We start from the raw sequence: 17,395 nt of genomic DNA, 5'->3' as shown, positions 1-17,395 counted from the left end.
GAAGTAGCTCTTGGAGTAGCAGAGTCCACACCTTTCTTCTCCACCTTCAGTGAATTTCCAGCATTTGGTGGTTTTTCTTCTTTTGATACAGGATTTAATTCCTTTGCTTCCCTGGGGAATGGAGGCCTTTTGTCTTCTTCATGTCTTCTGGTAGTACAGAGTGGGTAACTACAAATTCACGTTGACTTCCACCACAATCATTAACGGCAAAAAAATCACCACCAACAGAATCATTGAAAATGGCCAAAAAGGGGTGGAAGTAGAAGATGGAGACTTAAAGTCGCTGATAATAAATGGAAAAGAGCAGTTGCTTCGAATTTATAAGCAAGTCCAGTCTACATTTAATTTAAAGCACAGAGTGAGAAATAACAGGACATTTTTTGAAGATTGCAAGTGATCTCTACCGTTAAATTGTTACACTCAACAATTTATATACAAACAATACATGCCAATGCTTATTTGTTTTTATTGCTGGGACAGCATGAATAGGACCTCTGCTTGTTTCTCTTTAAATCTACAAATGTTTGCATATACTTTGTTATTTATTAAGCATAATTCTGAGGCAGAAAATAAAATAAAAATAAATCATCTACATACTTACCTACAACCATAAGAAATAAACATTCTTATGCAAATTAAAACCACAATGAACTATCGTCTCACACCTGTCAGCATGGCTATCATCAATAAATCAACAAACAAAAAGTGCTGGAGAGGAGGTGGAAAAAGGGAGAACCCTAGTGCACTGTAGTTGGGAATGCTGTAGTTGGGGATGTAGTTGGGAATGGTGCAGCCACTGTGGAAAACAGTGTGAAATTTTCTCAAGGAAACTAAAAATGGAACTAATTAGAAGGAAAATGGAGACAATTATACTTAAACAACAATAAAAAAGTTAAAGCCAAACAAACAAATAGAAAACTAAGAATGGAACTGCTTTCTAACCCAGCAATCCCACTGCTGGGGTTTGAATATACCCAAATAATCCTGAGACATTAATTCAAAAGAATTTATGTGCCCCCATGTTTATAGCAACACTTTTTTTTTTTTTTTACCACAGCTAAGCTTTGAAAACAGCCTAAGTGTCCATCAGTAGATGAGTGGATTGAAAAAGAAAAAGCTGGTATATTTACACCATGGAATACTACACAACAGAAAGAATGAAGGAATTCCTAACTTTTGTGACAGCACGGATGGAACTGGAGACTATCATGCTACGTGAAATATTCCAGTTGCTGAAAGACAAATACCATATGACCTCACTTATAAGAGACATCTAAATAACAGAATAAACTAATGAGCAAAATAGAACCAGAGGACAGGTTCATGGAATAGACTGACAGCTGTAAGAGGGGAGGTTGAGATGGGCAGTGATTGAAAGAAGGTTAAGGGATTAGTCAATGAACACTTATGAAGGATCCATGGAATTGGAGGGTGGGCTGAATAAAAGGGCAGCAAAAGGGGAAAAAGTGGGACAATTGTAATAGCACAAACAATAAAATATTATAAAAATTAGGAAATAAAGGCACATGCCTTGGCTGGTGTGGCTCAGTGGATTGAGTGTTGGCCTGTGAACCAAAAGGTCGCAGGTTTGATTTCCAGTCAGGCCACAAGCCTGGATTGCTGGTCAGGTTCCTGGTTGGGTACACATGAGAGGAAACCACACATTGATGTTTCTCTCCTACTCTTTCTCCCTCCCTTCCCCTCTCTCTAAAAATAAGTAAAAATTAAAAAATAATAAAGGTACATAATAAGGAAGGAAAGAAGAGAGGAAGGAAGAAAGAAAGAAAAAAAGAAAGAAAGAAAGAAAGAAAGAAAGAAAGAAAGAAAGAAAGAAAGAAAGAAAGAAAGAAAGAAAGAAAGAAAGAAAGAAAGGTTTTTAATGTACCTAAAAGCCCTTAGGCTCTCATTCCAATCTCTCCTCTGACTTGACCCCAGGGATCAGTACTATTCTGAAATTTGTACTTACCCATCATTTCCTTCCTTTATCATATACATCAAGTGCAAAATTCTTTTTTTATAAAAGATTTTATTTATTTATCTTTAGAGGGGAAGGGAAGTAGAGAAGGAGAGAAACATCAATGTATGGTTGCCTTTTGTGAATCCCCTGCTGGGAACTGGCCTGCAGGGCACATGCATGTGCCCTGACTGGGAATTGAACTGCGATTGTCTGGTTCGGAGGCCTGCACTCAATCCACTGAGCTACACCAGCCAGGGCTATCAAGTGCACAATTTTTAAATGTGAAGCCCGATGCTTTTATATTTATGTGTATCTCCATATAGTCAGAACACAGATTACGACATAGAACGTTGCCAGCACCCTAGAAAGCTTCATTGTACCCTGTCCAGTCACTATCAACTCAAATGCAAACAGTATACTTTCTTCTACTAAGTAGTGTTGCATGTTCTTAAATTAACATCAATGCAATCATACAGCCTGTACTATTTTTGTGTCTGCTCCTTTCCTTCAAAATTATCATTATAAAACATATTCATATTGCTGCATGTGTCATTGCCCGCATGATGCTTTGTTGTTTTCTACAACTTACTTGTCTATTGTGCAGCTCATGGGCACGGATGCTTACCGTCTGGAGCTACTCGAACAAGTGTACTACAGACATCTTTGTATATGTTTTATTGGTCAGCGAAGACACTCAGTGTTGTTGGATTTACACATAAGAGTGGAGATTCTGTGTCACAGGGAAGGTGCATACTCAAATTTAGCTTTAGTAGATAACATAGTTTTTGACAATAGATGTATTACATTTAAATTTCAACTAGAAATATGCATGAGTTCTGATTGCCCCACACTTTCTTCAAAACTTGTTCTTGTCACTTAAAAAATTTTTTTAGCCATCTGGTGGATTTGTAATGGTATATGTCATTGTAGCTTTAATTTGCATTTTTCTAAAGATTGCTGTGATTTTGAGCACATTTACATATGCTCATCATCCATTTGACTATCCTTGTATATGAAATGCCTGCTTAAATCCTTCATGCTTTCTTAAAATTAGGTGGTCTATATTTTACTTAATGATTTGTAGGAGTTATTCATGTATTCCAGATACATGTATATATGGCAAATATCTCCATCCATTCTGTGAACTCTTTCAACATTTCTTGTTGATTCACAGGTCTTTATTTCTGGATTTTTCATAGAATACATCCTTTTTGTATTCTTTGTACTGAGAATTCAACTGATTGCACATCCTACCTGTTTTTGTTCATCTTAAAGGTCTTTAAAATTATTTAATTTGGATCATGGTTCTTGAGAGATTTTTCTTCAGCACCCTGGCTGTCTGCTGTTTGCCCATTTGATGCTTCAGTCTTATCTTTGTACCCTTCTTCTCGAATTTCACTATTATATGATGTGCTGAAAAATTACTTTTAGAAAAACCTTTTAAGCCATGCTATCTTTTCTAAATCTGAGCATTAATATTATTAATCAATTCTAAAAACTTCTTAGGTAACATCTTTGAATATTGCCTCACCTCAGCCTTGCACCATTCTCAATTTCTCCCCCTCTAATTCTAATTAAATGAATATTATGTCTTCTTAAATTCATTTCAATGTGTTTTAACATCCCTTTTATATTTTACATTGTCTTATCTTCCTTTGCATTCTGGGTGGTAACTTAAAATCTACCACCTCATTCACTTCCTCTACTGTTGTGCCTCAGCTTTAATAAGGGGTAGAAGAGAGATAGCAAGCACTGTGCAGAGCAAGAAATTGCTGGAGCCTTCAGACACCAGGCACTGTCTGGTGTCTTACATACCCAACCACTGCACTGTTCTCAAGCAACAACCAGAAGATGTTAAGAGTGTGAATCACATCAGCATAAGGAAGCCACAGGGGTTAGGACCTCTTGGCTCAAGTACATTGCTTGTCACCTAAAGGGGTGCGTATCTAGCTCTCATTCTTTAGTATAGCTCCAGTACATTAATGATAGAATATACACCAAACAATTGTGACAGAGTACATGGAGTCCTTAGATTTACCCTTTCATAAATAGTGCATTTCCTCTTAGCATAGGTCAAATATAAGTAGAGTCTTTTGAGCCACCCTCACCTCCCACTGAGTCCACTGGTTTCAGAGACCCTACCAGTAGCCATTTGCACATTTCTTAAGTTATAATCAAAATAGACATATGCACCATCTCTCAGAACCATAGAAATGATTCATTGGTCAGTAGAGAAAGAGCTATTACAGTGAAATGGCCAAGTTGAAATTATCTTCACTTACTTCTGGCCTATGTAGTACACATAAAATAATGATCATATCTCAGGTATATTGGCAGACATTAGTGCCACCCTCAAAGATTTAAGTAGATACACAGTATGATAGATATCATCAATAATTAGGGAGAAAAAATAAGATGGGAATGGAGAAAGGAAGAACCAGGTCAGGTGGAGGGTACAGTTTGTGGTAGTGTGGTCGGAAGGAAGTGAGGGAGGGACCTGGTGGATATATGAGCAAAAACATTTCTGGGTCAGGAGAAAGCAAATGTGCTGCCATGTGTGTGAGCAATGGGGGGGGGGGGGGGGCGGGCAGCATGGCTCATGCATAGTGAGTGGAAGGAGGAGAGGCCAGAGAGATGGCAGGAGTAAATTATGTTGAGTTTGATAGATCATTTTAGGAATTTTGGCTCTTACTCTAATTGAGGTAGAAAACAACTGTAGTGTTGAATAATACAATATGTTTTAATGAGATCATTCTGACTGCTGCAATAGGAATAGATTGATTCGTAGCAAGAGCAGGAATGGAGCACGGTTTCATGGTGAGAACAGTAATCCAAGAAGAGATGATGAAAGCTCAGTGCACAGTGGGAGAAGTGGAAGCAATAAGATGTGGTAAAACGGTGGGAATGTTTTGATGGTGAAACAGAGAGAATGCTTTAATTCTATTAGGTTCAGTTTTGTACTGTAGTCTACTGAGATATGCTTGGATCCCTATTCTGACTCTTCCTTGCCACAAGTTTTAAATGGCAATGGAAAAAAATTCAATATAATAAAAAAATAAAAGCAATGAAAAATACATAGCTTTTTCCTTTTAGAAATAATTTATACTTTAATATTTTTGACAAGCATCTAGAAATTTCACTAATGTTGACTTTGATCTTAAAACAGACATTTTAAAAAAAAGTTAAAGTTATATAAACAACACATCTCAAGAATGTTTTCCTTTATTCCATTTCTCACTCCACGTCCATCCCTTTCCCTTGACTGCTTGACTGGTAAGGCATTAACAACTCGCAGCCTTGGCAGCTTCCTACGCAGCCTGACCATGCTGTGAAATTTGGTCATTGTGTTCAACACTATCGGCCTCTGGTTTGGGATGGGTAGGGGTGGAGAGGATGTCTCTCTTTCTGCCTTCTTTAAAATAGGCAGCTTCCTTCCTAGTAGTGAAGAATTGATTTTGTTTTTAGTTAAGGAACATTGTAACTTACTTGTTATAAAATGATAGTTGTGTCACAGCTAAACATGACAGAGAACACACACACACACACACATGAATTAAAATGAGAAAATTTATTTTCAACCTCCCCAAATCTTCCATCAATGAGCATAAAGTTTATTACACTTTTCAATATCAAAGAACTGAAAGCCCAGCACACAGCAAAATTTATATTAAATTAGAAATGTTTTGTATGATTTCCACTGGAAAGCCCTCCATGATGTAAAACCAAACTAAGAGGGAGAGTATCCTGATTTTTCTAATCAAAGAATTGTACTTACTAAGTGTACACATTTAATTGTTCTCATATACCAAGAAAAATCACAACTAAGTATCCATTATTATTTGAAAAATAACACGAGCTGGCCAAAATTGTTGGGTTGAGAAAGGCCTCCCTGTGTGCTGCAATGACCACATGTGGGGCATCACGTGAAGAGATCTTGCTCTTAGAGGCCGAAACAACCACAGTGTTGTTCTCAGAAGCCATCCCAGAAATTTTCAGAAATTGTACATAATTAATACTATTACCACATCAAATTAATAAACAAGCTTTCAGATATTGTAAATCAGAACTCCTTTCACTTAAAAAGGAAAAAAGATAAGGGACAGTAATCCAAATCGGAGAAGTTATGTGTCACTTAACAGTGGAGTTACGTTCTGAGAAATGCCTCATCAGGAAATCTCATCACTGGGAACATCAGAGACACTCACACAACCCTGGATGGTATGGCCTGCTACACGCTTTGGCTCTGTGGTACAGTGTTGTGAACCTGTACAGCATGTTACTGTGCTGAATACTGTAGACAGCTGTAACACAGTGGTAAGTATTTATATACTTAAACATATCCCAAACATAGAAAAGTACAGTAAAATACAATATAAAACCAGAAATGGTACACCTGTATAGGGCATTCACCATGAATGGAGCTTACAGCACTACAAGTTGCTCTGGGTGAGTCAGGGAGTGAGGAGTGAACTCGAAGGCCCAGGACACTACTGTCTGCTACTGTAGACTTTATAAACACTGTACACCTAGTCTACACTAAATTTATAAAACGGATTTTTCTTTCTTCAGTAATAAATTAACCTTAGCTGACTGTAACTTTTTTTACTACATGTGGCTTTTAATTTTTGAACTCTTCAATTCTTTTGTAATAACATTTAGCTTAATGCACAGGCATATTTTACTGCTGTACAAAAATATTTTTTTCTTTATAGTCTTATTCTATAAGCCTTTTTTCTAATTCTAAAACTTTTTTTGTTACAAATGAAGGTACAAACACACACGTTAGCCCAGACCTGGACAGGGTGAGGCTCATCAACACCACCCTCATCCCACACATAGAGCTGCCATCTCCGTGAGAGCAGCGCCTTCTGGAACACCCCGTGAAGGACCTGCCCGAGGCTCTCCTTGAGGAGGTGCCACTCTTTTCAGAACTATGGCCATGATGGTTTGCTTGGCTCATTTGTGTTTTTCATTACAGATTTGCTTCTAAATAGTTAATGTATTGTGATTATCTTTTGGTATCAAGGGGTCAACATTTTCAAACATTTTGAGGAATTTTTGGAGGTGTGAAAAAGCTTTTGCTAAATGCTCCACTCAGTTTCCTCAGGGGTTCTTCTTCTTCTGCCTTGTTTTCCTTTTCTCTTGCCTAGTCTTCAACTAGTTACAATAACTTGTAAATCAACTGCTAAGGAACAACCTCTAAGAGCATCTCAAAGTCATCCTTATCCACACTCAGGTTAAGGCTGTGTGCCATCTCATCCACGGACTTGTTGATTTTTGCAGCCTTTGTGCAACAATGTTATGGTGGCTATGACATCCCTAGGCAATGGAAGTTTTCAGCTCCATTAGAAACTTATGGAACCACCACTGTATTTGTGGTCCATCATTGCCCACACATGGTCAAGGGATACCTCATGGTGTACCCCTTGTGTAAAACATTGCGTAAAAGATCTCTAACTGTAATTTCCTTTTTCTGTTGAAAAATTGATTCATCATTTGTTGTCATCAGAAATTCTTTGGTACCAAACCAATGAATAATTTCTGTACATAAAATAATGATGAGATAGAAGATGAACTAGTAACTTTTGTAAAGAGTATAACCTATGAATGAAACCAAGTCCTGACATTAACTTCCAATATAACTTCAATGAGAAGTTAACTTCTCTGTCTCTGCATTTTGTTGGATGCAAAATAATATTACCTTTATATACTTAATACATAATAATACATAAATAAAATGGTTTTCCTACAATCCTAATAAACATTAACCTACAGGGTTATCTAATATACACCACATAAAATGATAAGTATATTATCAGCACTTTGCTTATATTGCAGTCATGGACTCTGGTTGTTAGGAAACTCGGGAGAAAGTTATGGCAAAATCACTGTGACTCACCAAGGCTTGAACTGTTAAATCCCCAAACACCCTTATTTACAGAGTATTTCCAAAACAAACTAAAAATGTGAAGTAAAACTCATTTTTACAGTTCTAAGAAAATGAGATAAGAAAGCCAGCTATTTTAAATCACTCTCAGATATAATTTTTTAAAGTTAATTTTAAAGGGAATGATTTTAACACCAGAAAAATGGCAAAAACAACTGTGGAAATAGAAGTAAATACTTGGTGAGATGTCATCCTATTTTGTACCGGTTTTACTCAGGAACTGAAAGTCAAATAATTTTTCAATTGCTTAATAATTGTTAGTGGACATAACCCCCCCCAAAGCACACATTCAATAAATATGTCCTAGTAACAAGGAGATCATACATAAAGATTTTGGTACAACTGGGCAGACTATACGAATTCTTTACATAGGTCTCTTATTTGTTTTATCTCTTAAAACTTTTAAAGTTGTTTTCTTCTTTGCACGGGCAAGTCAAGTTTCTTGGAAAGGTTATTGGGAAGTAGTTGTTTTCAGCCAGAAGGCTATGCTTACTTTTCCATTGTAACATTTGTTCTCATCACCAGTGGCTTCAGTCAACTCTCATTATTTTTGATGTTTTTCATTTTTGAAGATTTCTATAAGTAAAGGAAAAATAAGAGGGATCCATCAGAAACATGTATTGGAAATAGCCAGGAAGAAAACTATTTGCTTTCAAATACCGTCTATAGGACACTCTCATGCGTATATCCTTTTTGAGAACAAATTGGGATAAAAATAAGAAGAGTCAAGAAAGTAAGAAATGTAAACTTTTTCGCTACAAAGTAAATATTTTCATGAGCTGGGAGATAATACTTTAAATTTGTAAAGTGTTTTTTCATTTACAAAGTGCTTTCCTTTGCATTTTTAGTTTACCCTCATAACAACTCTATGATGTAGGTCCTGTAAGGTGAAAAACTGAATTCACAGTGAAGTTAAGAGACTTGCTGCACAAAGAGAAGGAAGTTGGTTGTGCTCTAACATGAATATCTGGCTGCAGACCCACCACTCTGGCCGTGGCAGGGTGCCCATAAAATAGAGCCCAAACCTCATGGAGTTCTGACGGCCACGGAGGAGAAAAAGGTTACCTATAAATGTTAAATTGAAGAAAAGGCAACAGGTCTCAAGTCCAAGCTGCACTATCTAAAGCTTCTGATTAACATATACACAGATTTGCCTTTAACACAGTATTGTATTCATATTCAAGTAAAGAAAGCTACATTGCAAAAAGGAATTCTGTTTGTGTTCAGGCAAGACACTTCATTCTTCTCCAATATGGTCTTGTGTACCTTGGGTGGTGGGGTGGGGCGGTGGGTAAAAAACCCTAGTAGCTTGTAATAGTCAAAAGGTAAAGAAACCAGTCATTCTCTGAGACTCTTGCCCAAGTGCTCGTTAGCCTATGCCTTCCTCCCTCCTTTCCCTTCCCCCCCTTTTCTCTTCATATCATCCTTCCTTCTTTCCTCCTTCCTTTCTCCTTCCCTCACTCTCTTTTCTCTCCTTCGTTTCTGCTTTCTTTCTCTTCTCCCCTCTCTTCCTTTCTCCCTCCCTTTCTTTCCTTCCTTACCTTCCCTCCTTCCTTCCTTCTCCTATTTTCTGCTAAATACCAACTCTATAACCTTAAGAAAGTTATCTAACATTTATGTGTGTCATTTCCATCTTTAAAAAAAGAGGGGGAGCCCTGGCTGGTGTAGCTCAGTGGATTGAGCGCGAACCAGACAATCGCGGTTCGGTTCCCAGTCAGGGCACATACCCAGGTTGCAGGCCGGTTCCCTGCAGGCCAGTTCCCAGCAGGGGATGCATGAAAGGCAACCATACATTGATGTTTCTCTCCCTCTCTCCTTCCCTTCCCCTCTAAAGATAAATAAATAAAATCTTTAAAAAAAAAAAAAAAAGAGGGGGGAGGTATGATACTGCCTATTTTATACAATGTCTATGTGCCTATTAGGAGAAAGATGAAATGAGTAATGAAATGTAAAATGCTTTATATTTTACAGAGAGGAATTTTATTGTCTCACCAGCTGCTAGTTATTTTTATATGTGTGAAATAGAAAGACAAAATACACAGTTTTGTGACCTCTGAGGAGCTCACAGACTAATTGGTAAAGTTTACAAAAAAAGAGATGTCAAAGCAGAAAGGAATAGAATTTCTCCACCCATCATATTAATTCCCTGAACAACCTGAGTTTATTTTCACCGGTCAACATCTCTTCCCAGTGTTAACTTGGGCGAAGGGCTGAGGGCTGGGGGCAGGGTGAGGGTAGTCAGTGGCCGGAGGAGAGAAAGACAGCCCGGGTTCCCTGCTCCAATCAATTTCATTCCCTCTCCTCATCATCCACTTCCCCCAATTGCTGCCCTTCAATATTTTGGTCTTCCTTACATCACAAGCAGCAATGAAGCTGCACACTCCAGCATATCTATTATAGATGAAAGAACACAGGGTTTTTAGGCAGTATGCCCAGATTTTATCCCCAGTAGTATCAGTGGCTATCTTTGTGACTTTATTTGTAAAAAGGGATAACAACAGTATTTCTCCCTCACAGTGTTGCTTTTTTGGAGGGGAGAAAGGGGTTGAGGGCAAATGAAATAGCTATACTGTAGTATAGAAAACAGAATCTGCAGCCTTAGGTATGGTTTCTTGTTCTAAGACTTACTGGCTATGTGTCTTGAGGAATCTCTGAATTCCATTACCTTATTAGTGAATGAGTTTTGATAGTAATAACTAAATCATAGAGTTGAAGAAATATTAAATGAAATAATAGACCTGCAAGTGCTTTGTAAAATGTACAGCGTTACAGAGATATTACCTTCTATTAACATCTTTTATTCATGTAAAACTATTATAAGTCCATAGTTTGAAAGTTTAATCTGTCATCTTGACAGTTATTAGTCTCACTGTCCCTTGTCAATAAACTGATTTAAGATAGTACATAGTTAAGCAGAAAAAAATAGATGAGAGAATTAGAATAATTAGATTATCTCAACATAAAATAATAGGATTTTTAAACCAAAGAAAGGTTTTATTGATTTCTTGCCAAACTCTTTTACAGATAGCCATCCTAAGGTTGCAATTGCCAAATGAGTACAGTTCTGGCATGAATATTGGTTATTTTGTTACAGTAACAAATTACTTGCTCCTTATAATTCTAGAAGAATTTTTTTCTTTTTTTTTGTGCTATTCACAATGTAACAGCTTTGATACAACACCCTTGTAAGTTTAAGAATCATTATTAATATTTTCTCCATCACTTTAAGTTTAAGTAGCAAAAAATAAAATAAGCCAAGCTCTGAACAGTAGCCTTTGCTAATTTCTGTGATATAAACACTAATGCCATGACCAGTTTTCAGGTTATCAATATAAAGTTACTACACAACTGCTTGACAACTAGGAAGCACTAACAAATGTTATATTATTGTTTGTCTTCATATGAGGCTAGAAACTTGCCAACTTCATGGGATTTTTCGTTGCATTTTGTTTTGTTTTGCTTCTCAGGGCCTCTGGTAGGAGTCAGAGGAGTGGATGTGGGATAGATGCTCATCTCCAAAATGTTCCCAGACATTTTCAGGCCCTCCTACTAGACCCAGCTGGGAAAAACACTGTCTGGCTCAGGTGAGGGTGGTGGTGTCTTGGTGGGGAAGGAAGAATTGGGATGGTGGTGTGTTAAAGCTGGCTCATGCTGACTTACCAGAGCCCACTGATACATTTTCAGCAATTTTGTGAACTGGTTGTTAAAAACATAGCCATTATTAAAAATTAATTTTCTTAGATTTATAATTAAAGGAATTACATCACATAAAGGTACTACATACTAAAGCATCACATCTTAATTAATTTATATTTTAAAAACTATCAGTGTTTTTGAGGTTATGTGTACTTTACCTATACAGTGAAAATACCACATAATGGTATAGTGTTGAAAATATTCAGCAAGGGGTCTTACATGTATACTCATGGCAATTGTTTCTGAATACAGAAATTGTTTAATAGGTGCCATATGTTACAGATGGCGTAAGGGAGGTAGGCAATTCCAGTTAGAACTTCAAATAAGGTGGTTATAGAAGGTGTCATGTGACTATAAAAATGCCTGAAAGAGGCAAAGCTGAAAGCCATGTAGATTTTCGGAGGGAAGATTATGGCAATCAGGGAGAACAGCCTACATAAGCATCGAGGATGGAACACCCCTAGAGTTTCTGAGGAACAGTTAGGAGGCCAGTATAGCTAGAACCATGAGGAAGGGGTGGAGGGTAGAAAGACCACCAGAGGACTTTGAGGAAAGGAGTTCCATAATCTGACTAAGGTTTTAACACAATCACTCTGGCTCTCCCTCATTTCTGAGAATGGTCAGTATTGAGCAAGGATAGAAGCAGAGAGACTAGACAGGAAGCCAATACAAGGATCCAGATAAGAAATGGTGATGGCTTGGACTAGACTGATAACAATGACCATGGTTTACAAATAATCATATTTTAGATACTGTTTAAAGATAAATCCAATAGAACTTGTTGATGTAGCAGTTATGATGAGTGAGAAGAAAAGAAGGGTTGTTCACAAGTCTTCTATTGCATTATTTTTAAATGTGTGGTCCAGAGTACCCCTGTACCATACATAATCATCCAAGAAACATGTTGTAATAAATTCCCAGTTCCTACCTGAGAGCTTCTGAATCAGATTCTCTAGAGCAGAGGATAGAAAAATACTACTCTAAGACACCAAGTAAGTATGTTACTTACTTACTTACTTACTTACTTGGTGTTACTTACTCTTTGCATCTGGCCTCTCAAAACCACTCAGTTCTGCTGATAGAGCACGGAAGCAGCCATAGGCAATGTGTAAATGAATGAATGTGGCTGAGTTCCAATAAAACTTTATACACACGTCGAAATTTGAATCACATGTAATTTCCACATGTCAAAATATTTTTCTTCTTTTAATTTTTTCCAACCATTTAAAAATTTTAAAAAATTCCTATCATATAGGTTGTACAAAAGTAGGCAATGGGACAAATGTGATCAACTGCCAAAGTTGGACAACCCTTTTCTAGAGAGCAGATCCCAAGATTAAATAATATTTTTAGCAAAACTAAAAAAGTGGGGCCCTGGCTGGTGTAGCTCAGTGGTTTCAGCACAGGCCTGCAAACCAAACAACCGCAGTTCAATTCCCAGTCAGGGCATATGCCTGGGCTGCAGGCCAGTTCCCAGCAGCAGACTTGAGAGAGGCAACCATACATTGATATTTCTCTCCCTCTCTCCTTCCCTTACCCTCTAAAGATAAATAAATAAAATCTTTAAAAAAAAAGTAAAAAAGTGGCTTTTTATGTTCAAGAATTTAGACACTGAGAAAAATTTTGAAAATGACTTCTTGTGTTCCTTCTTGCTTTGTTTAGTTCCTGGGTCAAAATAAAGACCGGCATCTTGAATAAAATAAGAACTACGATTGGTTCGGGAAAACAAATAAAAGAAACATTTCCTGCCAACAAAAGAAAATGGTGAGAGGAAAATAATAAGATTAAAATTATTCATGAGAAAAATGAAGGAATTAGAGGGAGGCTCCGAAGCCTATTATTTAGTAGTAACCTTCATATTTAAAAAATTGCACTTACCATTAAAAAAGGGGAATCAATGACTTGCACTTAACTCCATAAAAGTCAAAGACAAAGGCCATCAGATAATCTAGGCCCTTGTTCTACCGAAGTTAAGATACTGTCAATGATCCTAAGAAAAACACTATTTTGTTACATGAAAGCAAACTGCCTATCACAAGTTGTACGGCACACACATCTCTGCTTGTAGCAGCCTGTATTGGGTCTCAGTTGTTATGTTTTACAACACAGCATCTCTTCTCTTTTTTATTTTATCATCTAATGCTTCAGTTGTTCTTTCTAATATTAACCTCAAATCATAAAATAACACTGGGAAAATAAGGAAAAGTTAATTCACTTAAATGAACTTATTAATCATAATCATGTTACCGAAACAGTGATCTTTCAGGTTTTAAAATAATTGATTTTGTTTCTTCAACTACCAATTTTCAACCTGATCTCTACTTTGCCATTATGAGCTTGCCTTCTTTGTCTCAAGATTTATCAAAGTTTTATTTCTAAGACCAAATACATTAGGAACTGACAATTTTTATTTTAGATTAAATAATTTTAAAAAACAAACTCAAAGACAGGTTCAAGTTCTAATAGATCTAAAACTATTCACAAAGAATTTGGGGATTTTTAAGAAGAATTTATTGGTGAAAAAATAATATGCTCATAATCTCCTACCAAGCATTATGAAAACTATAAAATGGTGACGAGAAGCTTGAAAAAAATGGGGTTTAAGACAAGGTTTCAAACAGGCTATCTCAGTAATGTTTTAGTCTAACACTCCTAACTCCTAAGGGCTGAAAGATATTTTTCTTCAAATTTCTAATAGATTCCTTCATAAACCAACATGAGACATGGTCAATATTATGCCACAGCAATTAATATGCAGTAAGTGCTAAATAAAGGTGGTTGATTGAGCTCTGTACTGATAGTATTGTAGTGTCTACTCTGTCTCATTTACATACTGTCAAGGGAAGCAAAAGATCTCTCTTCTCATTTTACAATCAGGAAACAAAATCACAGCGAAATGTGACAGTTCAGTCTTGGGTATGCCTGGTTGCAAAGCCTGCACATTTTCCTCTATCCTCCACCATTCCACAGACTCTTTTCCCACTGGTGAATGTCTCTGCCCAGCCACAGATTGAGAAGACAATCAAGTGAAGAGAACAGACAGAGAAGACAAAGTTTCCTTTGCCTAGAGAACTGTTTTTCCCTTTCAACACGGTATATGGTTTTGCTTTTATAATTAACACTCTGCTGATGAGAACTCCCACTGGTGAAGGCTGAGGAGTCAGTTTCCATGAAGAGCAAGCACTGCAGGAAATAAATTAATGTCCAGGGAAGATGAGGGGCAAGGCTGTCAGTACTCACACCACTGCCGAATGGGAAATGGTATTGGGGCTGTTCAAAAAATTAGAATGGCTGTAGGTTTTCCTTCCAGCATATTCTTAAACACGTAAACCTTCTAAGAAGAGGGAAATAGGTTGCTATAAAATGAAGAGCAATATTACAACATTTTACTCCAGGCTGTTCAATAGTTCCAAACTGAGATAGTATTTTCTGGAAATGTAAGGGAAATGCTGCTAGTGTTATGATTTTGTTTGTATTATGAAAATGCTGTATGATATTAAATACGAGAATAAAAAACATATCAGATTTTTGGATCACCAGTTTGAAGTCATCCACTATTTTAAATAAGAGTTTCTCTGGTCTCTGGAGTAAAAACATTAATTGCACTTAAAATTACACACTACTCACAATAACACTAATTGCTGAAGTGTTCTTTTACTAAAATTGAGAGACAAGCCTATATTTTATGCTATCCAAAGTACCTGACTCCTTATAGCATACATTCAGTCTTCAGTCAAGGTCTTTAATATAGAACCCTCATGTCTAATTCTCAAAGTCATCCAGATAAGGAACTGCCTCTGTTTCATTTCCCATCATAGAAGTGCAATCTGAAGTTTAACATTTAGATTAATGTTAAACCTAATATAACGACTTCTTTATATTCCTGTAGATGCATTCTTAATTTCTAGCTTCCAACGTGACCTCTGTGAAGAGTTTTCCCACAGAGCTCTGTCCTCTCCTCCATTTAATTCACCACAGTGTGTTCCTAGATGTGAGCGTCATTTCCATGTGAGTCTCACTGAGAGGTGAGCAGCGGTTGCATCACTGTGTGATATCAGAGTCAACACTTTCAGAATGGAGAGTGTACACCTCCTATTTTGTTGAGGAAACTGTAACCTCACCAAAAGTAAAGTAAAATATTTGGTGGAAGGCTACGTGTCTAGTTTGTGCAGAGCTGGGACTAGACCTTAGGGTACGTGCATTTATTTTCTTGCCTAGGGTTCTCACCACTTCGCAAGTCTAATTTATGGAGGATGACTAATGGGTTTAGCTTAAACGTACAGGGATAATTAGAAGAGCATAGTTGAAGCTTCAAAAGAAAGGAAATTCCATTAGAGAATGTTAATTAGGAGAGTATAAAATTTGTTCAGTAGAGAACACTTATGTAGGGCGAAATCAGTAGGCATATTTTAAAGGGTTATCCTTTCTGGCAAAGATTGCGGTTTCCAGTGAGACACATGGCGGGGGGGGGGAAACAGCCTCCTGTTTAGCCAGTCAGATTACCTGATGCAATCACTGCAATTAGTGAATGATCTACATAATAATCACATCCTCCGAGCAACTAAATGATACTCCTCTGATACCAAAAGCCTGCCCTTGGCTGAAGGAGGGAGCGCACCTTACCTACTGCCACGCCCCTTTCTCAGGGTCATCTGCACCCAATGATTGATTTGTGGGCTATAAAGGCCTGGCCCCCTTACTCCAACAGAAAACAACTCTGCTTTTGTTTCTCTGCCTTACATGTTGTTCCTGAGAACACTTATTGATAAACTTTACCTGCAAATTTGCCCTGGGAACAGGTCATGCAACAAATTGCTTAAAACAAACATTTGATCTTCAGACATGGCACCTACCAAGAAGAGCACTTAAACTTATTAGAAAGGGAACTCTGTGCTCTTCCCACTGCAGAGGTAAGATGGGAAAGGGGTTCGTTAGTGGGATCAGTGCTTCCTTGTCTCTGCACAATTACAGTGTTTTGTGGACTCAGAGGAATCGGTGACTCATCTCCAAAGAATATTTCTAATCACCTTCCATGTCTATAGGATTTATAGAGGTCATGGAATTCCCAAGAGGATATAGTTCTCAAAGCAAGAAAAAAGAGAACAGAAAGAAACTCAAAGATTGCAAGAACCACATGAGGTGGTCATAACCACCACTTCGCAGAATGTACTGCTAGGAAGCAGTTTTCCTTAGCAATCAACTCATAAGGATGCTGAAGTTCATTATAATAGCTATGATTCAATTGGAGTTTATTATGCACTATACCAACTCTAACCTATTTTACCTAATGTAGTTTTTGAAAGAGCCTACGGTGTAGTGTTATTATTAACCCACTTTTACAAATAAAGAGGTAGAGACGTTAACAAATTGTTTGTGGTACACAGCTAGTGAGGACAGACAAGATTTAATCATTCAGACACCAAAGGTTAACCACTTAATCATTCTACTTTCAGGGAACCATCCTTTTAGTAATGTATGAACAAAACAACCTGCAGACCTAATCACAATGTTTCTAAGCTAAAACATGAGCATCACCAAGCAACCAGAGTGAATGAGGGCCCCACAAAAGAAGGTAATCCCTGAGATCTGTGGAATCGCTCCCATCACCATCTGAGGGACAGGGAGCAGGGCCTGGCCCTGAGGTACAGTTTACTGTGCTCCCGGCTGTGGCAGCTGAACTCCTGTTAACAATTATGCATTCACACTGGAACGTCCAGGTTTTACACCCAATTCCAAAACAGAGAATTCCCTTTTGTATAATTATTAGATGCACATTTGAAGTGGATCCACTTCGT

The 17,395-nt window shown here is 37.4% G+C and overlaps 1 protein-coding gene across 1 annotated transcript in view; it reads right to left on the bottom strand.

Annotated features, from left to right (window-relative positions):
- Positions 1-5,238: 5,238 nt before the first annotated feature.
- THEMIS (thymocyte selection associated) overlaps positions 5,239-17,395 on the bottom strand; it is a 163,736-nt gene continuing 151,579 nt past the window's right edge. Inside the window, exon 5 of the mRNA XM_053664928.1 lies at positions 5,239-8,480. Coding sequence (XP_053520903.1) covers positions 8,439-8,480 — 42 coding nt within the window. The 3' untranslated portion in view covers positions 5,239-8,438. The remainder of the gene's footprint in view (positions 8,481-17,395) is intronic.

Source organism: Artibeus jamaicensis, unplaced genomic scaffold (genome assembly GCF_021234435.1).
Source record: "Artibeus jamaicensis isolate MK-2021 breed Jamaican fruit bat unplaced genomic scaffold, CSHL_Jam_final contig_387, whole genome shotgun sequence".
In the NCBI taxonomy this organism is placed as follows: Eukaryota; Metazoa; Chordata; class Mammalia; order Chiroptera; family Phyllostomidae; genus Artibeus; species Artibeus jamaicensis.
Note: the sequence above shows the minus strand (reverse complement) of the source record. Positions and strands in the feature narration are given on the sequence as shown.